General features: G+C 42.8%; 1 protein-coding gene across 1 annotated transcript in view; it reads left to right on the top strand.

Moving 5' to 3' along the window:
• CPS1 (carbamoyl-phosphate synthase 1) overlaps positions 1–26,179 on the top strand; it is a 98,695-nt gene that overhangs the window by 28,660 nt on the left and 43,856 nt on the right. Inside the window, exons 12-21 of the mRNA XM_042035441.1 lie at positions 139–237; positions 911–1,006; positions 5,191–5,380; positions 6,453–6,610; positions 7,370–7,498; positions 10,066–10,210; positions 10,582–10,792; positions 11,873–12,071; positions 14,174–14,350; positions 18,715–18,833. Coding sequence (XP_041891375.1) covers positions 139–237; positions 911–1,006; positions 5,191–5,380; positions 6,453–6,610; positions 7,370–7,498; positions 10,066–10,210; positions 10,582–10,792; positions 11,873–12,071; positions 14,174–14,350; positions 18,715–18,833 — 1,523 coding nt within the window. The remainder of the gene's footprint in view (positions 1–138; positions 238–910; positions 1,007–5,190; positions 5,381–6,452; positions 6,611–7,369; positions 7,499–10,065; positions 10,211–10,581; positions 10,793–11,872; positions 12,072–14,173; positions 14,351–18,714; positions 18,834–26,179) is intronic.

Raw genomic sequence — 26,179 nt, 5'->3', positions numbered from 1 at the left:
GATGGTGTAAACCTGCCTGCTGAAGGCAGCAGAGCAGAGCTGATTGCATGAGTTCACAAATGGCCTGGTTTTTCCTTCTTTGCTTGGTATATATTTAGTTCAACTTCGGCAATAAATACATGTGTTTATTTTTCCTAGTTCCTATTTGATTCATTTATTTCCCTGGTTAAGAGAGGGAAAGGCACCACCATTTCTGCGGTCCTTCCCAAGGCTGGAGTGACAGCTTCTAGAGTGGAGGTCAGTGTACAGATATTTTCATGCCTGTCGCTGAGAACTAATTAATTCCTACTGAACCCATGGCACGAAATAGCACATGGAAATCAAAGAAGACTTCTCTTATAAAAGTCCTGACAGCTGCTTATCACACAGTCATCTGGCCTCTCTTGTGTTATTAACTCCCTTTTCTTTGAAAGAATTTTAAGTTCTGATGTTTCATGTATTTTCTTTGCAGTTCTCCCAAGAAAGGTACTCTGATAACAGCATAATGAGGTGCCCTGGGATAATCTGGCCATGAGATTTTGTGCCAGCAGTATAATGTTGGTGCTCAGTGGCTCAGCAAATAAGTCTGAAATTCCTAATGTGAGCTGAATTTCATACAGTTTTTCTGTCTTAGAGGCAGCTGGATTTTGTGGGCAGCCAAAGTGAGGCATGGTTGTCTATAAGCACGATACAATTAACATGTTTATTATATACCCTATCCATGAGCCACACGTTTCTCTAAATGGAGATATATGGGAGAATTCCAGTAGAAATGCTCTTAAGAAGTAAAACCGAGGTGATTCTGAAAGTGACTTCTTCTTTGAAAACTTATGTTCTGTAATTTAAGACTGTTCAGTGCTGCACAGTCTCTGTTCATTTCAACATCCACTACACTGGGACTGATTGTTTTCATGCCATTTGACACTTACAGGTCTCCAAAGTTCTCATTCTAGGATCTGGGGGTCTGTCGATTGGTCAGGCAGGGGAATTTGATTACTCTGGATCACAGGCTGTGAAAGCCTTGAAGGTGAGGAGATACTGTGAAAATACTAACCTCATCTTTCTCTTCTCACAGCTAAACTGGTCCTCCAACTGTGTCCAACTGGAGCAGGGAAGATGGTGAGGATAAATGACTGTAGGGAAAACTAGGCATTTTTGTTGGTGAACTTCCTGGTTGAGTGATGTGAGTTAACCACTCAGAATTATCTTCCAAAGAGAGATGTTCTGGGAGTTTCCATTGCAGTCTTCAAGCAGTTTGTTATTTGTGATGTCTGCCTGGTTGCTCCAGGCTTGCTAAACTGAATGGAAATGGAGGAGGAGGAATATGGTCAGATGTACCTGAGCTGAAATTACTGGATCTTCCGTGGTATGTTAACACACTGCAAGGTTGACAACCAATAACAGCTGAACAGTTGGCTGCTGCTATACAAAAGAACCCCTAATAGAGGCAGGTTTTATAAATGGTATTTATTTTAAATGGGATGAACTTTTTAAAGGTCATATATGTCAAGTTCTGTTTCCAGAATAGGTCCTAGAAAGGTTACTAGGGCAAAAGTTCATGCTAGGAGAAGGAGTAGAATGGTGGAATGTCCTGTGATGGGGTTATTACTGGTAATGTAAGAGTCACCTAGGCCCCAATTTCATGTCTAACCTCATGTGAAGGAGGAAGCAGGAACTTGCAGAAGCCTGACAGAGAGCAGAAGTAGCAGCTGCCTTCAGATGAGGTGATGGTTGTGAGTGGTTCTGAGGCAGTTCTGATGTCACGAACATTCTATTCCTGTGCTGACCCTGGACTGAAGGAACAAAAAAATCGGTTTTAGTAATGTTAAATATCATCTGGGGCTGCTCTGGGTTCGTCCCCATGTTGCAACACATCTTGTATTGCATGTGTATTGTTTGTGTACTGCATTGCTACTGCTGGCTACTAGTTCAAACTGACCACATCATCAAGACACAAGTACAAGTCAGGAGGGGAGGATGCCAGAGTTGGAGAGTGTCAATAATGACCCATTTGGAAAGGATATTTTTTCCCCTCTTTTGTCCTTCAAAGCTTGGGTTTGTGGAAAACAGCAGGTTTTTTTAGTGATAAATCTCCCCAGCTTGACATCCCACAGTGCCCTTCCCCTTCACATGGCCACCCAAGAGCTGCTGTGGTCTGTAGGCTGATCAGCCATTCCAGAGGCAGAACCTGCCCTTCCTGACCTTGCCTTTGGCAGAGGCACTTAGGGCTGAATGTGAGAGAGGAGTGGCTGGTCAGCCCTGCCAAGGAAAGCAGCAGAGCATGGCTGGGAGAGAATGGACAGTTAACAGGAGACAAGAGAGATTTCTTTCCCCTTAGACTTCTTTATTTTGTTTTATTTTTTGTTATGAATCAACACGGATTCTCTGTGCTGATGTTCTGATTCATTCTGCTCTGTGCTGCTGCTCTTGCTTGGCTCTTGGATGCTGATTCATTATAAGAAGGTGATGATACTAATATTCAGCCTTGGACAGTTAAATGGGTGCTTCTTTTAAAGACTAAAATCTTGAGGAGATGGTACTTCCACACTCAGTAAATCTGTATCTGCAAAAATGTTCATCAAAGGCAGGAACAACCCCTGAAGAGCAAGGCCTGGAAGCATCTGTGAACAACAGACTGGCTTGTGGTCACCTCAAAAATCTTCTGGATTACCTTCTGTGGGGATTATCCCAACTGAGCTGAATATGGGTGGATATTACACAAAAAGAGAAATTGAACCCTTCTGGAGTATTACTAATTCATTGCTTTAATCAAGTTGTAACAAATGTCTCCATCAGGATAGGTGACCATTATGCAGAGTTCTGTGTGTTTATAAAAAACTAAAAAAGGCAGAAGTTGAAGTAAAGGGTTGCAAGAGCATGTGGATTAAAATCCAACATCCCAAGCAATTGGGCCAGAATGATGTGATATCAGTGAAACATGTTTCTCAGCACAGTGAGCATTAATTCTGTCATTAGTCATCCTCTTCATCACTGCTAGCTGGTCTTTAAGATACCTTGTCAAAGATAAGCAGAGAAGAAAGAGTTGAGATGTGCAGACATTCCAGCTTGTTGGAAAGTGATAAATTTTTCCCTCCCCCATTTGTTTCGACAGAATTGTAACCATGAGGTTCTGAATACATTTATTAGAGAAGAATGTTTTGGTCTTTTCCCTCACCACCACCGTGAAAACTAACCGGTTAAGGATCATTTGTCTGAATCCAAAATATTTTCCATAAGGATTTTATATCTTCTTTCTCTCCCCTGTTCCACACATTTCCAAGGAAAGTGTGCTTCAGTGAAAAAAAATCCAACTTTTCACAGGGAAAAAAGGTCAGCAGAAATTTACAGCCTGTCTTTAAGGCAGTTTTTAAGTTTTCAAAGGAAGGAGAGGAAATGTTATCCTACACCTGAACACTGAGAGCTCTGAGTGAGAATCCCACTGCTCCAGGGGAGCTATTTCTTTGTTCCCCCAAAGCAGCGAGACAATCACAAATCTTAAACAAACACAGAAAAATCCTACGGCATTTTCATGCTTATTGTGAACTGAGGGAAAATTGCATTTTCTGTACTGATCCTAGCAACACTTCTGCAGCATTTTCTCCAGCCTGTTTCTTTATAATATTTTCAAAATATTGTCACTGTTCCTCTTTTCAATGGGAAATGTTGTTTTTTAACCTTTTAACAATTTCCATACAGCAAATCTTTCTTTTGAAATGTAATTTGCATCTATAATTAGCATTTTTTGCAAATGGTGTGTTTGTTTGTAGTTTTACCTGAAGTTGATGGAGATTAGAATGAATTCCTGTAAAAATGAGGCCGCAGCCTTTGCACTTTTCAGTCCACCTTTTCAACAAAGCAGTAGAACAGTTTCCTGTATCTGCATGTCTACTGCATGTGGTTGACATATTTTTTTTAAGCTTGGCCACACTCATCATTATTAGCAAAACTTGGTTGGTTTCCTCATTATGTGCAAATAATTCAAGAGTGAGGAGGATTGATCTGCCCCGCTTTGACTCAGACTTTTCTATTACTGAGCAAACTCGTGCATTTCTGTCTGTAGCTAAAGAGTGGCAAGACTTTTATAGCAGGAAACAGATAAACTTTATTATCTATTATCACTCTATCTCAGTTTCTCATCTGTGACAGAGAAAGAGCAGTGTAAAGTTTTGGCTAACGTTCATCTTGCATAGAAAGGCAGAGTTTGTATTTTACTATGTGCAATATCAAATTAAAAAGTGATGGGACAATATTTTTAAACTGATAATACCAGGACAAAAAAGTATTTCTACGGAAAGTCAAAGCAAAAAATGTATTTTTACTAGTTGGTGCAAAAATCTGAGAACTTCAAAGACCTACTGCTTGGCAAGAAAAGATTAGCTTTTGATTAAATTTTTTGCTTTGGCACCCCTAATCTGACTTCCAGAGGAAGACAGGCATGAGTATGGTGGAGTTTGTTCCTGTTTCTTTTATATAACTCCTAAATGTGTTAAACAATTTCAACCAAATTTCTGAATCATGTGGGAATCTTCATTCCCTCAAGATTCACAGGCACAAAAGTAAAGAATTGGCATTAGCTCAGCCTGGTACAAGAGACCAGAAGTTGATGCCATGAAGATTTTTGCCTTTTCTTTTATAGCCCTATTATACCTTTTTACTACTTCTGTATTCTTAGTGCTTTTTGCCTACATTCTTGGACTTGTTTGTCAAGCTAAGAGACTAAACATTTTAGAAGCTTCGTAGCTAGGGATCAGTGTGCCCCAGACCCCAGGGTCCTCTCCATACAGAACACATTCTGTAAACTAAGATAGAACCATCCAGGGGAAGGTTCCTTGGGGAGGGGGTCTCACTTGAGCCTCTCATTGGGGAATCTTTGATAGATATGCTAATTAGTAAAACCTATAATGTTATACCCAATCTTTGGGGGAGACTCGGCGGGGTGCATTTTGGTGTATATGACCTGAACATGTGCACCTAAGGATCCTTAAAATAAATACCAAGGTAAAATCTCTTTTCCCCTTCTAACCATGTATGACTCTTGATTTCAAGACCAGGAAAAGGCATCAAAGTCTCTTACAGGACAGTACATAATTGTTTTAAGTCTGCTCTTGGTAAATTGCGTGATGAACCCCATCTCTTCTTGCTGGTGCTGCTGCTGTTGTTAGCTTTTTTCCCCACATGTGCCTATTTTTAATGCAGATTTTAATTTTTCAGGAAGAAAATGTGAAAATTGTTCTCATGAATCCCAATATTGCTTCAGTGCAGACCAATGAGACTGGCTTAAAGCAGGCTGATGCTGTCTACTTCCTCCCCATCACTCCACACTTTGTCATTGAGGTCATCAAGGCAGAGCGTCCCGATGGATTAATTCTGGGCATGGGTGGCCAGACTGCTCTCAACTGTGGTGAGTGTGATACAGGTGCCTTGGCACTCCAGGCAGGCAGAATCATGGTTTTTACCAGATAACAAGTAAAGTAATAAGGGACAGGACCAGAGAAAATGGGCTCTGGTTTTACCAGGGGACATTTAGATTGGAGATTAGGAAAAATTTCTTCACTGAAAGGATGGTCAAGCATTGAAACAGGCTGGAAGTGCTCAAAAGGTGTGTGGTTGTGGCACCTGGGGACATGATTTAATGGGGTACATAGTGCTGCTGAGTAAACATTGGACTTGTTGATCTTAGAGATCTTTTCCAACCTGGATGATTCTCTGATTCTGCCACATGTTCTGAAGATTTTATTTGTGCAGGCATCCAAGCCCCACGTGCCTCACTCACTGGTCAGGTTACTGAGGGATACAGGCAGAGACACCAACCATGGGGGAGTGAGTCACTGCTAAGCTGTGAACGTAACATCTAATTGCTGGGTTTGGTACTTTAAAGTAATTAATATGTCCTGCTTTTCATCTTAAATAGTAGTTATCATAGTTGGATTGGGGATATTTTGACCACCTTGAGGCAGAAATCAAAAGGAAATGTTACCTTCATTTAATTTCTTGCACCAATATTCACCTGTGCTGCTTTGCTCTGTGGTGCAGATGATGGCCAAGCAGTAACTCTAGATTATCCCAGGTTTCATAGATCTGAGGACAGAAAATTTCATGTTATAGTTATGAGTTCTGACAAAAATAATAAAATTAGCTGTGGATGAGCCCAGACAAGTTGTCAGCTAATCAGATATCTTTTGAATACTTTCTTTGTTCTAAATTTTCTAAATTCTTCCCTGTGGGGGTGGTGAGGCCCTGGCACAGGTTGCCCAGAGAAGCTGTGGCTGCCCCATCCCTGGTAGTGTCCAAGGCCAGGTTGGATGGGGCTTGAAGCAACTTGGTCTGGTGGAAGGTGTCCCTGCCCATGGCAGGGGGTTGGAATGAGACGAGCTTTATGGTTTCTTCCAACCCAAACCATTCTGTCCTTCTCTAATTCTATGATTCTTCATCTACTGTAATTCCTCAAAACTGTGTCTTTGTTTGCTCTGCAGGAGTGGAACTCTTCAAGCAAGGAGTACTGCAGCAGTATGGTGTGAAGGTCCTTGGTACCTCAGTTGAATCCATCATGGCTACAGAGGATAGAAAGCTTTTTTCTGATAAACTAACTGAGCTAAATGAAAAGATTGCTCCTAGCCTTGCAGTGGAATCGGTAAATCAGATAAATTTGAAGATGTGATTGCTATTACTGTTGCCCATTTGACTTAGTAAAAATATTTCTCATTTTGTAGAGTGAAAGATGAATGCAACTGTAGATGCTGTAGTGTGTACAGCACTCCTCGGTGATTAATGCTGGGTCACCATGATTTAAAATGAGTGAAAATGCGATTAAGCGCTGGGAAAACCTAAACTGATGTACCTATTGACAAAAGTTAAATTATGTTGGGGCGACTCCTGTGCTGCAGCACAAAAGTATGTGACATGTCAGGGGTACTTTTCTTAAATTATATACAAGCCATTTAGAGTTAGGATTCCAGGTCCCCCAAATCAGCAGTGCTGAAATCTTTCTTGAGGATGGGAGTATGAAAACATAAAATTTGATTTGGTGGAAAGGTCTGTTTGAGTCTGGAGGAAATTAAACAGGTCTTAAACTGGGATGTCTTTTGGAGGGGTTATTTCATGCTGAAGTCTCTGAAGACAGACCATGTAAGGACATTGTCCATGGTAGGTCAGCAAGGAAGTCCATGTATAGTGAAGGACAGAAGTCACCTCCCTGAGTGCATGTTGCAGTTTTCTGCTGTTTGGCAGAAAAAGGCAATATTATAAAGCAAACTTTTATTATTTTCATTTTATCTTCAGACAGTTTAGTGCCTTACTGATGGGTTTTCCAGTTAACCTTGTAATCAGAATTGAAGACTTTATTCATCTGAATTGCTATCTATTTCTGAAATGTACTCCCCTCTCCTTTAAGGTTGAAGACGCTCTGAAGGCTGCTGAAAAGATTTGCTACCCTGTCATGATACGTTCTGCCTATGCTCTTGGTGGTCTGGGGTCTGGCATATGTCCTGATAAGGAAAGTTTGCTGGACCTTGGTACAAAGGTATGTCTGGAACTGCAAACTCTGGGAATGGAACTGAACATCTGATTTTCTTAAATACTATTCTAATGTCATAGACACTGGAATTGTACATACCTTACCTTTCATCTTATCTGTAAAATGTTGCCCTGGTTAGGAACTGCCCTCTTTTCATAATTCCTGGTGACTTGGATAATGAAAAGGGCTCAATGACAGATCTTTTCAATTCATTAAAATCAAGTCATAATTTGAGCAAGTTTTTCAGCAGTTTTAGTCTGAAAAGAAACATATCGGCCTATATTCACCTACTTTCATGAGTAAATGATTATGAACAGTGTCAAGGAAGTTGAAACATTTGAAATATGGAGTGATAATGTGGTCTTAGGGACAGAAGAGCTGAGAGGCTTGGGCCTCTTTTGTGTTTTTGTCTGAAGATAGTAATTTTCCTAGGTCAAAAGCTCATTTAGCAGGATGACACTTCATAATTTGACAACTACCAGCTGTCTCTGGCTGTGAAGACAGCTCTTTTTCTGCAGAAAATCTGGGATTGTTTAAACATTTGCTGTGAAAAATAAACAGATAATTGGGGAAAACCAATCAAAAGCTTTTTTCCTTGTCAAAAATACAGAATTTCAGGAAATAAAACTCTACCCCTGTGGATTTCTAAAATTCTTGGGTTTCTTTTTTCCTGGCTTGCTGAGCCTCTTAATCTTTCACTTATCTCTGGAAAGAAATACTGCGGATGCCGCTAAGAGCTGTATGTGCAAATGACTTCTCTGTGTTCCCCCCCTCTGCTGTCATGCAAACAGACTTTGGGTCTGGTGTGCTCAGTGCTGAAAAAACACTGCTTGGGCAGTGTCAGCTGTGGGAGACTCAGGGGACAGGACTGGCACATGTAGGGGAGGCAGTGGGGGCAGGAACCCCATTTTATGGATCCATGGTGAGGCTGGAAATGCGTCGCTTACTCAGGCTCACTCATGGGCTGTGTTTAGAGGAAGCAGTTTCACCCATAAACTTTGGGAGTGCAGCTGTCTGACGACTTTATACCAAAATGTTTTTCAGTGGGAACATTCTTTTCAGCAGGAGAATCTGATTTTGATCAGCACTTTGTGTTTTTTTTAAAAAAGTAAGCCTGCTGCTTACCAGCACCCCCTGATTCCTTTCTGCAGAGTTGTTCCCAGTTAATACTTCTGCCAGGTGTTACTTCATCCTAAGTGCGAAGTCTGGCATTTCTACTTGTTAAATGTCATCCTATTAATCATGGATTAATGCTAAAATTGATCTGGATCTCTCTGCAAGGCCTCCTGTCCTTCAGAGAGTCAACACCACCTCCCAGTTCAGTATCAATATTTCAAAATTTATAGTGAAAACCATTCTGGGTCTTGTTGAATTAACGCCAATTTGGATGCTCATTTCCACAGTCCAGCAGTTATGAAGATGATCTGTAGTAATTCAATGAACTGGCTTTTCAGGCACTGGACTGAACTGTTTATAATTCAGATAGCTGAACACTGATAACACAGCTAGTTCAGGTAACCTGGCCTTGAGGTTGTGTCTCCCAAGTCTGCTCATTGAGTGAGAGAAGGCACCAGACACTGGAGCAGCCAGGACTGGTTTGCAGGAGTGGTTAGGTGTTCCTGCTACATCCCCACCAAGTCAGTGCCTGCCTAGGCCAGGAGTGAAGTGATGTTCCTCAAACCATTTTTTTTTTTTTTTAATGTGTGATTTTGGCAATTGAGCTAAGGGCAACATTTGAGTAACAGCTTGAGTTAATGACAGATGGGACCAGACTGAAGAGACAATTCATGGGCAGCATTATAACAAGAAACTTTGCTAAAGGATGGATTGATGATGTGCCCATCACTTTCTAGGGTTTTAAGCAAGTATTGATTAATGTTTTCTATCTGCTAATATTAAGGCCGTGTATTTGCTTAGATTATGCTCATTTACCAACAAACTGTATTTTTCACTTTTGTCTCATGTGCTGAGGAATACTTTCAACATTTGTTTAAGAATAAATCATGACCCTTGCCTCTGGCTAGTATGCCAATGACAAGCAGCATTATTAATGCTATTAATTACATAGTGTTTGCTGGCACCCACACTCCCATCACTCGGTCATTTTGCTTTTTGCAGCATTCTCCTATTAAAGTCCTTGGAGCTGCCCACATAAAAGCATGCCTGTTGCATGACTGAAGCCTTAGATGTTTTTATATTTCTATTTGTAATTTATATACCATTGCAAGCACACATGCCCAACCTTTTTTTTCCCCATCATATCACGTAAATATTTTCAAATGTGCCTTTCAAATCACAGTAAAGCAATTTTTTAAAAAGAAAGAAAGAAAAAGGAAGTACTTGTCATCAGTGTTATGAACTTTATTTATTTTCATCTTTCAGTTGGTCTGGGATGTCTGGAGATAAGTCACAGAAGTCTTAAATGGGGAGTATGGTCTTATAAGGGGTTTGGTGCAGGTTTCTTGGGGGGTGTTGTGTTTTCGTGTTTTTTTTTTTTTTTTTTTTTGGTTTTTTTTGGTTTTTTGTTTTTTTTTTTTTTTCTTGGATGTTTATTTTCCCTAACCTATTCCCAGGCATTTGCAATGACTAACCAAATTCTGGTGGAAAAGTCAGTTGCTGGCTGGAAAGAGATAGAGTATGAAGTTGTGAGAGATGCTGCTGATAACTGTATTGCTGTCTGCAACATGGAAAACATTGATGCTATGGGAGTCCACACAGGTAGGCTTGGGCACAGGGTGGCTCGATGACTTTTTTTATGCAGTGCCCTTCTACCTGGTGTTATTGACAGAACTTTGTGATTGATGAGGTGGGCTAGAAAAATACTGTTCAGGTCCTGAATAAAGCCAGATTGAGTGTGAAACAGACTAAACCTATACCTGTGATTGTGTTTTCCGTAAGATTCCCCAGCCTGTCTCTAACTCTGGGCTTCTGACTATCTGTGCTTTTCATCAGCTGTGCATCTACAAGTTGTAATCTCTGGTAATGTCATTACTAGTACTGGGTTAGCAAAAACAGTGACTTCTGTGGCCACAATTTACTGCTGCTGAGCTGCTTCTCATTTTCCTTCTCTGCTACCTTGTGACAAACAGGAGATTCTGTTGTAGTGGCTCCAAGCCAGACACTCAATAATGAGGAGTTTCAGATGCTAAGGGATCGTGCCATCAAAGTTGTCCGACATTTGGGGATTGTGGGAGAGTGTAATATCCAGTTTGCTCTGCATCCAACTTCCCTGGAGTACTACATCATTGAAGTTAATGCCAGACTCTCAAGAAGTTCAGCTTTGGCCTCCAAGGCGACAGGGTAAGATTATTTTAAAAAACCAAAATGCTACAGAACAAACAAATGAATAAACAAAAAATTTAGGAGAGCAGAACAGAAAGAGAGAAGTACAACAAGGGATTTGGATTATTTAAATAAGTAGGTGACAGCTACAAGGAAGAAGAGTTCCGGCATCTGCTTTCCATGTAGTTAAAACATGGAGTTGTAGCTCACATTTTCATCAAGGAAGACTGAAGTTGGCTGTTAGAATTCTGGAGCAGTTAGGTCATTAAGGTGCAGATTTCTGCATGGGAAGCTTCTAAGAACAGCTCTTGTCAGCATCTGTTAGGATTCACCCTTAGAGAGTTGGTCCTGCTGGGAGATGGAGGGTGGGGTTAGTGAGCCCTCCAGGTCATTCCAGTCTGCTGATGCTGTTACTGCAAATGGAAAAACTCCCAGGAGGCATGTGTGGTGGAGCCTACTCCTTACAAAGCACATCCACTGTATCCATATGTTGTCTGCAAATCATCTCTGGGACCCAGAGGGCACAGTTATTAATGAGCTGTCTGTCAGATTGATGCAAATGGCATTGCTAGCTGCCTTTGTTTTGTTGGCTAATCATAAACTAATCAAGATAAGGATGGTCAAAGCAGGCTGTTTAAAAATTGGCTTCTTAATTGCACTTTGCAGATGCTGTTGAGAGGCACAAATGAATCTCTAATTTGCAGTTCTCAACAACTCTTACAGTTGTTTAAGAGCCATAGCTGGAGCCATAGGCTGGAGATAAGCCATGATGTTGGGCAGTGGGCGTTTGATTGTTTTCTTTTTGGATGACAGATTTGCAGCTAAACATATCTGTTAGAGTGGGCTCACTGTGGGTGTGACAGCTACTGGAAGGGGTGGCTTTGTGGATAAAAAAAGCAAGTCCCAGATCTAAGGAAGTAGCTCTGCAATGTGTTGAGGTAGGAGGCTGGGTGGGTCCTGCTGTGTTTGAGCTCAGGAGCCTTCCATTGTGTTGAGGAGGGACGGTCACCTCACATCTGTTTAATTGGATCTGTTCCTGGGATTTGCCAAAGCAAAGTACTTTCCACTCTACTGTTCTCTACTTCTCCTCTCTGACAGGTATCCATTAGCATTCATTGCTGCCAAAATTGCCTTGGGGATTCCCTTGCCAGAAATCAAGAATGTAGTAACAGGAAAAACCTCTGCTTGCTTTGAGCCCAGCCTCGATTACATTGTGACCAAGATACCCCTCTGGGATCTGGACCGTTTTCAGCACACTTCCAACCAGATTGGGAGCTCCATGAAGAGCGTGGGAGAGGTGAGTGCAAGACTCTCACCTTCCATTTCACCACTTGGGAAAGCCATTTCTCTTTCTGGGAAACCCTCAGAACATCTATCTTCAAGGACCTAATGAATCTGAACTCATATATTAAGCTTAAATAATTTTTATCCAGTACAACAATTAATGGAAATGAGTTAGGACTGTGTAATGTTGGATATCACAATGTGGATTCATAAATGGTTTGATTCCTAAAGGAAGAGATCACTATGGATCAACTGGGGTTGACTTTTCTTAACACTCACTCCAGGGCTCTTAGAGTTATTTTTTGGTTTGAAGTTCTGTAGAGGTGGTTAATTACAGTATAATTTCACCAGTAGTAGTGTGTTAAGATTTTCAGTGGTGCCCATGAGCCACAGCTTTCAGTTCTTTCTGAGTTATTTTTCCTGTGTTAAAACCATATGCCAGATCTCAGCCTACTTCTTCTCTTGAAATCCAAACACAAATTATCATCTTGCTCTCAAGTTTTGATTTCTCTTAGAGATTAAGTCTCTTACATCAGATTTTAAGGTGTCTGGACAGTAACAGTATTTTCAGACCACATTTTAAGAGGGGGAAAATGAAGCAAAATTGGTAAATTACCCACTTAATTAGTTGTTAATTACCTATCAGTTAAAATAAAAGGAAAAATAAATATTTGTGTATTTTTTCAGCTGCCTTTACGAATAGCTGTTTTATTAAATTATTTTTGCATGCAAGACCTTCCTAATGTCATTGTTGCCATAAGATAAGAAGCCTTCATCAGAACTGGAAAGATTAATTAGAATTTGATTTTCCATTGGCACTTTTGGCTTTTAATGGTAATGAGGTGGGTTTTTTGTTTTCAGTGAGATGGTGCTTCCTGATATTAACCCTCTCTCCTTAGGGGTTTTGGGACTGTTCTATAGAACTGGAGTTCCTAAATACAGTTGCCTTGTGCACCATCAGCTGTGGACACTTCCTGGCCATACACATTTGCAGAAGGGGATGTTGAGTCCTTCCAGACTTCATACGTCACAGAAGTGCCTGAACCTGTGTCCTTTTCCAGGCAGAATGCTGGGTAAAGGCAGGACAGAAATACAGGGAGAGTCAGTGCTCTAACAGTGCAGGTGAACTGAAGCAGGGATGGCGAAGCTCCAGGGATGCAGTTTGCAGCTGGTGGAGGTAGTGAGAAAGAAGGTTAATCTGCAGGACCTGGGGGTTAGAGAGGGAGTCTTTGAAGCAAACAGTTTCTTGCCAATGTGTCTCTATTAGTATGGCACAGTCATCTCCCCAGGCCTGAACTTGAAGCCAGATTGCTGGACCTACTGCATTTTTATTTATTGAACAGTCTGGCCTGGCCTGGCCTGGCCTGGCTTTTCCTGAGCTCTGTTGTGCTGGGCAGTGGGCCTGGAGCTGTGAGAAAATGACGTTATTTCTTCTTTTGACATTTTTCAGCATTGTGTTTGAGAAGATTTTTATGCTGTTAGGGTCTCCCTGCACTGGGAAATAAAAATGTAAAAGTTTGAGAAAGGGCTCTGTTACCTCACAGATTTCTAGACAGAAAGGCTTGTTTTCTTATTAGATATGATGTCAAGACTGAAGGAGGGAAACCCCAGTGCTGCTATGCCAAGGAGGAGTAATTGTTTAAGAGAGCCCTCACAGGGGAGAGTTACTGTTAAATGTAATTGAAAGGAAGAGGAGCAGATTTCTCCTGAACCTTAAAATTCCCACTGTGAGTTTCTATCTCTAACAGGTTGTTAAACAGAAATATTCTTTTATATTACTATATCCATGCTGCTGCATAACGTTTCCCTCTACCAGAGTGCTTCAAAGCAGTTTACAGAGGAGAACAGCATCCTCCTGTGTGCTACAGACAGGGAGATGGAAACCAAAAGCAGTCGCTTGTCTGGAACTCCCCATTGATACCATGAGCAGAGTCAGATCTAGAAATGGGGCTACCAAGGCTCAGTCAGCTGCACCTTACAGCCAGCAGGACTACCTTAGATAGGAGTCCAAAGGCTGCCATGTTTCTGTGTGGTTGGAACTTTCTCCACTCTGTTACTCAGGGCACAGCCAGGCTTGTCTCACTGTAGCTCATGTGGATGTGCTCTCCCTTACAGGTCATGGCTATTGGACGCACGTTTGAAGAGAGCTTCCAAAAGGCCCTGAGGATGTGCCACCCCTCAGTAGATGGCTTCATTTCACATCTGCCTATGAATAAAGCCTGGCCAGCCATTGTAGATCTCCAGAAGGAGCTCTCTGTGCCATCCAGCACTCGGATATATGCAATAGCCAAGGTAACAAAAGATAGAAAGACCTTGACCTACGTCCCTTGAATTGGATCTACCGGATTGGGTCAACTGAGGTGACAAAGGCTGAGTATTCTTCCTTCCCTTTCTTCTATCTGCTTTGAGTAGGATCCTTGCTTATGCTTTCTGCATCTTCCGTGTTCTGGTAACGTGTTTGCCTTTTGGTGGTACAATCTTAGCCTGTGCTCATTGCATTCAGCATCAGGTGCATTCCTGTGTCCTGTCACTTTAGTTTGTAGCTGAGTGCTGGTGAAGACCTGGATTACTTTCCTCTCCTATAATATTATATTTGTTTGCTAAACATTCGCTAGTGTTCAGCCCTGATTTACACTAGTGTAAGTGCCAGTCAAAATTGGTCAGTTTTTCAGATTACAAAGGAATAAATGAAGATCCTTTTGAGAACTGAAACAAAGGATGATAAAGAATGGCAAGCTGCAGTGTGTGAGAGCACTGTCTACTTGCAACGGTTGCATTGGTATGGGCTTGAAACTAAAAGAACGACACAACTCTATGTTAAATTCCACAGACAAGAAATCCACTGCTCTTCGAAACTGGCTTAGCTTCCTGTAGCATTCTTTTAAGCCCTCTCCTGTCACACTGGTCAAATCACTTCAGCCTTGAAGGTGTCTGTGTAATGGGGAGTGTTATTCTAGAGGGACTAGGGTGCGAATTTATTTCTTCCCTCATCTCCTCAGTGTTTGCCTGTGTATATCACGTGATAAATGTGTTAGTTACTTTAGAAGGTAGGTGCAATTTCACTCTTTGGTTTTGCTGCAGGTAACATGTCCACCTGTCCATACCCTCTGTGAAGAGGAGGGAACAGCTGTCTTTTACAGCTCCTGCTTACCTGTTGGCTTGATTTTTTTAAAATTTCAAACCTTCCTGGCAGGGAATTCCCAATTACTCTTTTGTGCCCCTGACTTCGTGTGGTGGAGTCTTTAAGCCCTTTGTACTCATGTGTAGGTACATCTCGTTACACCTCCACATGAGTGAGGAGCTGAGCCTGTGCTGTGTTAGTTAAAAGGTTTTCACAGAGCTGTTCCTCTAAAAATGGCCTGAAGAAAAATCATAAGGTGTTCTATAAATGTGTGGCTTGTCCAGCTGTTCTCTCTTGCTTTTCAAGCTGGGGAAACGCATGTCTTCATCCTTCAGCAGCTGTGTTTGGTCTTTATTACAGCCTTTTTCTTGTGACTGAAAGAAAAATCTTACTTCTTGTATCTCTGAGAGAGCTTTTATGAAGGATTAAACTTAGACCCATATTAACACAGGGAATCTGGGGAGATGAAGGTGAGTTTGGGCCCCACTGAACACTGGGTGTTCCCAGATGCTGGTATTTTCACTGGGAGCTGTTGGAAAAAGCAAAATCAAACTCCTAGTCCCTCCTTATAAAGAGTTGCCTCTCCCCAACGAAGTGCACTAATTCATCCCCATTAGTAACTGAGGCAAGCAGTGTAAGTAAGAGGTGCTTCTGGCAGTTGGAGCTGTCTGCATGAAAACCCCTTCCCAGCTTGTTGACATTTAAAAGCCAACGGTAAGCCCCCATTAGCCATCAGCTCCCTTTCAAACAGGATGGAGCTTTGTTATATTCTATATGTCTTCTCCTGCCTCCAATCACACTAGTCAGCCCTCCAAGGCTTTTTACTTTTTCTCTCTCCTTTGCCTGTTGGATGATGACAACAGTGACTGTTCAGGTGCAAGGAAAGGGATTTCAGCTGCCATTCAGAGCTACTGCTGTTGTAATGGGGCTCCCTGTTGTCATGTAAAAGAAGACACAGGAGAGAGGCTGACATAGATGAGACTTGTTCCTTGGCCACAGTGGGAGTGCTGCAAGGATGGAACAGCCTGATGAGCAGGGATGCTCAGGTTGTGTCAGGTGTTTTATGCTCCTCTTAAGGTTGTAGACAAGTGGCCTCAGAAGGCTTAGGCTGTGGAGTCCATGCATGCTCTGTTCCACACCAGGGTCCTGGTCCCCTAGTTGTCCACACTACAGAGGTGTAGTTTGCACTTGTGCTGCTGTCCACAGGCAGCTAAAAACTTTCTTTGATGAAGAGCCAGGATGGACCAAGGGCGCTGGCCCTAGAGAAAGCATAGGCTGCCCTCTGTTGCTTGGCCTGGAGGCCAGGCTTGCTCCATGGCTCTTGGTGTGAAGGCAGTCCTGTAAACCTATTGGCTTCCCAGTATGGACCAGTCCCTACTGGACGGGATGCTCTTGAAGTTGAACAGGGCTCTAAAGTCACACTGTCTTGCTGTGGCTCTCTCCTCCTGCTTCCATGGCGTGTTTCAGCTGTACTCCTTCATGTAGGTTTGAAGAGAGGAAAGCCATCAGAGTTCAGGGCCTCTCTGAACAAATTCTACATGATTGCCTGGAAACTTGATTTGCCCCTGGAGTGTGGTGATAGGGAGCAAGAAATGTCTACAAACTCATTCTTCTCTCCCAGTCTCCAAATTTGTTTGACAGGGATGAAGATGGTTGATTTTCTCTGCTCCTCCTCTGATGAATGAGTGGAAGGCATATGTTTTTTTCAGTTTTCTTTGAAGATCCCTGGGACTTTTTAAATAAAGTGTCCTAAGCAGCTTAAGAGTATGTGTTCATGATACCTGTGTGTGTATGTGTGGCTCAGGGACCATTGAATGGAACTTGGAGATCCTCAAGATGTGCAAGTCTGCATGTGTTTTGTAAAAATAGATGGACAGAAAAAATGACCTACTCACATCCCACTAATGTGGCAACGTGACCTCACCCTCCAAGCACTAAGGAATCAGGATGGGAAGGACCCCTTACCAGTTGCCTCATACCAGTAGTGTACCCAGAAATGTCTGAGAAGCCCAGCTTTGTCACTGCCAGTGCTCAGGGACTGCTGTGAGGGCCCCAGGCTTCCCACTGCAGGCATTGGGAAGAGCAGTGACTGTTGGGTGCCAAGCATGAGCCGAAGACTCAGTATGTGACTGGCTACTCTAAAGGAGCAAAATATGCTTCAGAGGTTTTCACCACTGCTTGTGAGCACACAGGATATTCCAGTGAGCAGTTGTGAACAAGAGGATAATTTCAAGAGGAAGACACAGGCAAGCTGCCTGTGAATTCTTTAGAAAAGGCAGGAGGTGGTGTCAGTATTTTGCAGAGAGCTGCCACCCATCCCTTAGCCGTGTGGGTGGTGCCTCCTGTTTCTCTGAGCTGGCAGAAGGTCTCCCCATTGCTGAAGCGCATGGTGATGATACCAACATTGTGCCCAAGTTTGGTAACTTGGGGGAATAATGCTGGCGTGCAATGAACCAAGCTCATTCCTGGATCAGTTCTGGAATTTTGTTCAATGGCATTGCTCTGACTTTGTTCCAGGGATGCTGCCCTGCAAGAAAACAATTAAGCATGATAAGAAATTAATGAGCCTGATTACTTTAGCTCAGCAAAGATACTGTGCTGGCATTATCATTATGGTTAATTATAGTTGCTTTATCAGGAGAGTTGTAACTGTACACGACTGGTGAGACCCAAGAAATTGCATGAATAGAAAATACATCATATTGAAGGCTTTCTGAGGTGCTGGGGTTTTTTTAATATTATGATGTTTTGTAACCCATTGTCTTATGACTAATACCTCTGTGGGGTTCCTTTTTACCCCATGGCTGTAAATAATTGATTTTAAAAAAACCCCATCAATAACCGCAGCAAGATAATGCAGGGAAATTTGAATGGTCTTGACATTATCTTGAGGTAGAGAGAGAGAAGCTAGAGCTATGCTGTAGCTGCAAGCATCACCCAGGCCCTGACTTTCCCTTGCTTCAGAGGTAATGTAAGGCCACATGCTTTGATTCAGCCCTGCATTTCAAGGGTATATCAAGATTTATGCTCCAAAGCAAAAAGTTCCTTCACAGCTGAGAATCCGGACCTTCCTGTTTTACATTTGCAGCTAGGAGTTTGGCAGTGGGCCTGAGATTTAGGCAACTTGAGAGGTAAGAGGTGCAGATGGAGGATTGGTCACTGCAGCCTGAATGTGGCTCCCTGTAGTTAGCTGAGCACGTTCTCAGTGGCCACCCAGCCTAGCTACTATCAGCTTGACTGGCTGCTGGTTCTGTGAAAAGAAAATTACCTCTCTCACTAAAACAGAAGCCACCTTTTGGAACCAGAGCACCGGGAGAAGTGGCTGGTGCCTCCCTGCACTCCCCATGGGGCACAGTTTCTGTGCAGGAGACAGGGTCAGGAGGTAGGTGAACATTTGATTTGTACAGCTTGGTCTACGAAACTTTTTTTCTTTATGATATATACTTGCTCCTACCTGTCTGCAGCAAAAAGAAAAAATCTGTGTTTGTGCAGCACGTGTTAAAGGGGCTGTTTGGTGCTGTCCTGTTTTTGGCAGGCCTTGGATAATGAAGTCCCTGTGGATGTCATTCACAAACTCACAGCCATTGACAAGTGGTTCCTGTATAAGATGCGCAGCATTGCGAACATGGAGAAGATCCTAAAGGAAGTGAACAGGTAAAAAAGCCTTGTCCTAGGATACAACAGTTCTTCTGGGAATCCTGCTTGGAAACCTATGGTAAGCACAGATGCAGTCAATGCTGAGAAGTTTATTCAAGTGCTTGGAATAAACAGTGTTGTCTTAAAACCCAGTTCACTGTCTCAGTAAGCAGAAATTTAGAAATTTTTAAGCACACTTTTTTTTTTTTTTTTTTTTGTAAAATAACTCCTTTGAGTACTTGGGCATCTTGGCTGTTCTCAGGGATTATGGAAGTTACGGTTTATTTTGGAAAATCTTCACTATCTCTGAGGCTAAGACTAGGAATGTGGATGGCCTGTGATGATTAACTCATGTACCTAGGAGAGAGTTGCCTTTCAAACTCAACACAGGACTTGTCCTGGCTTACTGCGCCTGAGGGTCACATACACTGCATTTTATTTCCAGCCTGGCCTATTGATTTTTAAGCTTTTCTGCTTTGCTGTGATCATGCAGTATGTGTGAGTATTGCTCTTGTACCATATTTTCAAACGTCTATGGTTCCAGACATATTTAAATATAAATCTTCTTCCTTCAAGAAAAATGACCATATAAAAGCAAACAGGAAAGATAGCAGTAAATTAAAGCAGTGGGTTGTATTTCAGTTCATACTCTTGCTGACTTGAGCTTTCTCTTCATGTTTTATGAGGCTGGGAGAGCCTCCTTGCTGAGTTATTAAAGGCCGAGTGTTGTCGGCTTTTCTGCCTCTGGTATCCGTTGTGCTCCCACGTGTCACCACATGATGGCACTGGGAGCGCAGCGGAGGCAATGATCTCAGTTCACCAGCACGGTCATCTCTGCTTTTTGACTAGCTGCACGCTTTTAATTGAGCAGCTCCTGCTCTCCTTTGCACCCGGAACAACCGGGATCTGGAGCTAAACAAAAATAAATATGGAGAGAGATGTCGAAGAGAAGGAGTAGCTTGATTATTTGCAGAAATATATTGTTTGGCTGCAGAAGTTTTTGGCTGCAGAAGTTTTTGTCCTCTAACATCTATGTCACATTGCATTTGTATCTGCCCCCTTTAACAGGTATATGCAGCTCCTGAAGAAAAACAACATACCCAGAATCAGTCTGAGCTTGTCACTTGTTGGAGTGGCATGCTCTGGAATGAGGCCCCAGAGGCTGGCCCCATCCTCAGCTGGTATAAAATCCAGCATGACTCCACAGAGGCTAATCTTCCTGAACCCTCCTGTATCCCTGAGGTTGCTTTCCCTTTCACTGCAATGGGTGGCAGGTGATGGTACTACCAGTGATCAGTAGCTGGTACGACCCCACAGAGTTTTTCATCCTTGTGGTGCGCAGGCAGCAGGTTGTACAGGCAGCCTGCTAGAGACAGCCCTCGCGCAGTATCCAGCCTTGCATTTTTATCAGACACAAGCAATGTTGTGTCCCTTGAAAGTGGATTCTTGCAATTCAAATCAGACTGTGTGTGGTACCATAGAATCACAGAATGGTTTGGGCTGGAAGGGTCCTTAAAGATCATCTAGTTCTAACCCCCTGCCATGGGCAGGGACACCTTTCACTATCCCAGGTTGCTCCAAGCCCCATGCAACCTGGTCTTGGACACTTCCAGGGATGGGGCAGCCACAGCTTCTCTGGACAACCTTGCCAGGCTCCCCCCACCCTCACAGTGAAGATTTTTTTGTAATAGCTCATCTAAATCTTCTCTCTGTTAGTGTGAAGCTGCTCCCCCTTGTCCTGTTGATGCCTTTTCTCTGGTCCTAAAATCACAAGCTGGACACAGTTAGGTGATAAAAGGGTTTATAAGGATCCTTAGGTGCACAATTCAGCAGGTGGAAAACGCCAAAGATGCACACACAGCATAATGTGTATACAATTTTTGTATGTTTAGCAAATTAGCGTATCTGACAAAAAACCCCAAATAGAGACATAAGTGGTGAGGTAATTCCCCCCTGGTTCAACCCTCTTTGAATTTCCCCTCTTTTAGATAGGCACTAAACTTTGTTTATGAAAATGTGTCTCGGAGAGCTAGTTTAAACCTTGGCTTCCCAGAGAATCTAACCTTGGACCCCCAGCTTGGAGCCACTGGGGAATTTATTTTGTCTTTCTGTCTAACAGAGTAGGTAAAATGCTAGCTATGAATACTGTGATAGGCTACAGAGCTGCAAATATATGTGTAAAGAATATAGAAGATATATAAAAGAAAAAAAGCAAAAATAAATTCGGCAGCATTGTCACTCCATGCTCTTATAAATAGTCTCTCTCCATCTTTCTTGTCGGCTCCCTTCAGGTATTGGAAGGCCGTAGTTAGGTCACCCCAAAGCCTTCTCTTCTCCAAGATGAACATATAAATTACCTTATCCTCATTCACTTACCAGTGCAGATTTTCACTCCACTATCTTTGCTCACACTTTTGCAAGAAAACTGTCTTACCTCCCAACCAGCACTGGAGCGAGGGGATGGACTGTCCAGCTGCATTACATTGAAGGCACAAAGGCAAAGAGCCAGGGAAAAACACTTGTAACTTGAACTAAGAGGCTAGTCCAGTGAGCCACATCAGGAAACATATCTCTGCCATAGCCAAGGGAAAGCTAATTGAGTGATGCAAATGAGACTTGGCACACGTGTGCTCTTCCTGCAGCCAGCTGTTTCCAGTCCCCAGCATGCCTGGCATGAGTTCTACCTGTGCTACAGGATAATTTCCAATTGAAAAGAATGAGAAGTAATACCATCACTGCTTTAAATGTTTCTGTTGTTAGAGCACAGTTACCAGAACCAGAAGCAGTTGCCCTGTTCCTGATCATTGTTGCTGGTTACAGGCTATTTGGATGAATCCACCCCTTCCTTTTTGTCTCTGTGTCAGTTTGAGAGTGAGGTTTTGGATGCAGTTGGAGTAACAAGAGTCTTGATTTGGGCCCTGCAGAGCTCTTGTAGAGACTGGTAACAAGGAGATGGTCTCTGCCAAGAGGAAACTAAGAGCTAGAACAAGTGGATACGACAGACAGATGGGGAGGGGGGATCAGAGGCAGGTGGAGGCCTTTGAGAGCAGTTCAGGAAGCAGCTCTCACACATCACATGCTGCCTTGCATCCTCACCATGTGCAGCAATTCAGAGGTGAGCAGAAGGTCTCACTGATGCATGCAACAGATCTGCTTACATGTGTGAAAGGCTGTGTGGGATAATGCAGTGCAGAGGGAAAAACGTTCTGACCTGTAAATGTTTGTGCATTCTCTGTGGTGTAGAGGCAAGGCCAGCCATTTCCAGAGACAGTAGGGACTGGGAAAAGCACCCTCTGCCCCACTTACCTTTGTCCCATTGAACTTTTTTCTAAAGAAGATTGGACCTGATGCTGGGTGGAACTGTATAGCTTTGTCACGCTGCAGCAGTGGTTCCATTTAACTCTGCCTCTGGGCCCTCTAGGATGGAGAAGTAGTTATTTCAGACTATGTGATGTGGCTGCAGGAAAGCAAATGGTCTGAGTTGAATTGGGAAAAGAAAGCCATTTTGAGACTACTTGTGAGAATGTCAAGTAATATCACAGACACGTCAAACATGTGCCTCTGCTGTTTCTCCTGTGACCTTACATATTTTTTATTTTGGAAACTTACACTGAGGGTTTTTTTGTTGTTGTCTGACCAATTACATTTATACCTGGAGTGTAATTTTAACTTCAACCTTCCCCACCACACACATGCACATAAACAAATAAAACCACTTGTACATACTCAAAGGGAAAGAGCAAGCACCATCCCATGCTGTCAGTCCATGAATAGGTGATGGTGTATGAAGCAGTGGCAGTGCAATAGGATGTGCTATTATCTGGAAATTATTTCCCTAGATTTGGCCTTGCCAGTCCCGTGAGTGAAAATGGGAGGAAGGGCCTGGAGAGACCCTGCTGGCTGTTCATCACACTGACAGCTCATGGAGGAGATGGAAGTTTGGACAGACCGTGTCCAGCTGTCTGAAGCAGCAGGAAGTGAGATGTCACTTTAAGGCCAGGGTTATGGACCCAGTCCCAAGCAAGTCAGATTTGAAGCAGGGTCCAGTGATACCAACCATCCCCAGGAGGACAGCTGAAACCCAGGCTTAGAAGTAACATCTAAGTCATACTTGACTAGGCCTAGGTGCAAAGAAAAACCTTTTCCAGGAATTTACATATGTTCTTTGACTGTTTGAAGTGAAGATTTGTTTGCAATGATTATTTTTATCTGTTCCTGATTTTTGGATCCCTGAGAACAGTGGCTGTACACAAGGAGAATGTATAACGAACATGATTAAATAGAGGTAAAGAGGTAGGCAGCTATGGTAAAATCATCACTTATGCCCAAGTTGCATGGGGACAAAAGCCTTGTTGAAAATCAATAGGACTTGTGTTCCTAAGTCACTTAGGTATCTCTGTAGCAGTGGATCCTGAAATTGATTGTATTTGCCATTACTTGAGAGCTCATAGGGATGAGGGAAAAGTAGAGGTAGTGGGGTCAAGTTCAGTGCTGTAGAAAATCTGAGTAAAACCCAGGAAAGCCATCTTGCAGCAGGCAGAAGTGTGAGTATATTGCCTAAAGAAGAGCATTTCAGTATTGATTAGTCTGTAAAGTAGAATTCAAGTGAGGAATGAGGAGCATAATAAACCGTCATTGTGAAGAGCAAAGCACAGAGATGGTGAGCTTGCCCAAAGTCTCAAAGACAGTCTGGCAGTGTAATGAATTGAACTCTGTCACCTGAAATCTCAACTCTTCAAATTAACATTAATGGAAACAGCAGATCATCTTTTTGGCAGATACTGAATTAGCCAGCCTGCTAACAGTGGGAAATGATGGCACCAATCATATTTTGATCATTCTATAATTTGGAGCTTTGTTTTGAAGGAAAATATGTCCTTGCTCTGTGGGTGTTGTGTGAAAACACCTCCTGACCTGTTGTTTGCTTGAAAGGAGTAAGTGCAGTACTGACTATCGCTCTTGCCATTCCTGGAGAGACATGGGTTAATAAAGGGGAAAGACAAAAGTGTGAGGGTGCAGACCCACTTTAGCCCAGCATTTGTAGCTGGGTGCTCTGCTCAATTGCCCATGGGAGAAGTTGTTTATTGCAAATGCCTTCTGGGAGCCCATGTCCCTGGGTACCTGCAAGGTGTGCTTAGAAAGCTGTTTGTTGGAAGCCTCCCTGTGGTGGAGGAAATAGAGGTGCTGGAATGAAAACCTGGCACCAGCAGGTGAGCTGGGAAGCACTGCAGGGAGGGAAACTCAGGCCATCAATAACCTGTGCTCTTCAACGGGGACTGCTGCACCCCCACTTATCTCAGCAGCAGTTCCTGCTGACCCGTGTGCTTTTGGGACAGGTCAGAGTGCTTCACACAGGTCTTGTGTGGGAATCAAGCAGACCAGGTCCCATGATAGTAACTGAGGCTCTGCTGATTTATGCCATTTGAGGAGTGGTCACTGACATATTCATAGTGCTCCTCTCTAGCTAACAAGGAAGATTACTTTTGTCTTCTTTGTGAACTGTAGGGCAGGAAAGGTTTGGGAACAAGTTCAGAACGTGGTACATGAGGAGAATAAAATACAAGCAGCTATTCAGCACTGTTGCTTGTGCTTTGTGTGGATCTAACATAAGATCTTTCTGTTTGTCTTGTAGAGCCATCGGTAATAATTTTGTGGCTGTATTTTCTTTCAAAGCATCTGTACATTTGTGAACATGCAATATGTATGTTTTCCTTGATGCAGAGGATATACAGGCATTGCCTTAAAAAGCCATTGGGGAGTCTCTGTAACATGTATGTACTATGCTAGGAGCAGGGAAGTCTGTACCATGGCATCCCAGCAAAGACCTCAAAGCTCTCTTTTACCAGGAGTAGGAAACAGGCTTTCAGGAAACATCTACAACCCATTTCTTGGCTGTGTTTTGGCGTGAGCTGCTGGTTTAGCTCATTTATTCTTGTGAGTGAGTCGTTCAGGTCTTAGGGCACAGTGTGAGGTTCATGTTACTTAAATCAAGATGTCCACAATGAGATTTATTAGCCCGGGGACCAGAATGTTAAAGGTGCAGAGTGCTGGAGTGACAATTGTTCTGTGAGTGAGATTTGTTGGTTTACAGCTCCTGATTCTCTAAACACTCCTTTGACAGCTTTTTGTTAGTCATCTCATGAGTTTCTTAAGAGGGGAAAACTGGTAACAATCTGCCTCATTGAGAAGAGGAGCAGGGAGAGAATTTATACCATGATCTTGTTATTTTAATTGTAGCATGTTCAAAATCTTGTAAAACATCAGAAGTAATCAAAGAAACCACTAGGAGCCTTGAAGCAGAGCAGGACAGTGAGGGAGTGAGAAAGAATATGTTTTTGTACCTAATTCAGCCTGAAATTCAGCAGCTTTGTGACACTCTGCAGGCCTATGACTACAGAGAAAGGAAGAGCTCTCTCAGGACTGGGCATAATGCATTTTGCTTCCTGTGCTTCTTACTTTTGGTCCACTTTGCTTGCCATAGTGAAACTGGGCTTAAGGTTTAGTCTGGGCTTAAATCCCTTCAGACTTGGGAGGAGCCGAATTCAAGACCTATGGGCTGGAGTGTGCTCGCCTTTGCAGCTCCTCTGTGCATATCCAAGCCACATTTGTAGCTGCTGAAATGAGGCAGAGGTGACGGTGCAGGGATGAGCCTGTGAGCTTACAGGGCACATGTTAACTGGGACACAGCATGCAGTAGGCTGTCCCCCAAATGCTCCCAGCTGTGGCTCTCAGTTCACAAAATATTCCTGATCCTTTTGATCAAGGCCCATTTACATGTGCCTAAGTAATACGTGGATGGACATAAACTTGACAACATACCTAAAAAGAAGCAGAGCCTGATTTGGGAGACAAGAAAAAGAGTGTTTCTTCCGCTGGCATCTTTATTGGTGGATCATATGAAAGCTGGTCAAGTGGAAGAGAGGGCTCTGCTGAAGCAAGCAGGGTCTCCTGATAATTTCAGTGCTGTCAGCGTTCCTCAGTCAGTTAATAGATTTCTCCAGGTTCTCTGTGCCAGGTGAAAATTTCCTCATTAAGCAGAATTTATTCCATTTTCTCTTATCATTTATTATCAAAGAAGTGAGTGGATGGAGTTCCAAAGATGACAAGGTGGAATTTTAAACTAAAAGCAGCTACAAATCAACACTGGAAGCTGAAATGGAGTCATAAGCAAGGTTGGGGGAAGGCTTGCTTTGTTTATAAACTGCAAAATGAGCAGGGGACTTCAGCTTTCTGAGGAGGTGAACAACCATTTAATAATTATGGCAGTGTGCAAAAGTCTAATTGTCTGGTTTTGAAGCTCTAAAACTCCTGACTTTCATTTTGCAAAGGCAAGCGTTAGGAAAAGGAGCATTGTAGAAGTCTGA

This window comes from Corvus kubaryi, unplaced genomic scaffold, assembly GCF_017639235.1.
Source record: "Corvus kubaryi isolate FWS band 111438036 unplaced genomic scaffold, C.kubaryi_AGA036_p1.0 37383, whole genome shotgun sequence".
Taxonomy (NCBI): Eukaryota; Metazoa; Chordata; class Aves; order Passeriformes; family Corvidae; genus Corvus; species Corvus kubaryi.
The sequence above is the reverse complement of the archived record's forward strand: the minus strand, read 5'-3'. Positions and strand labels throughout refer to the sequence as shown.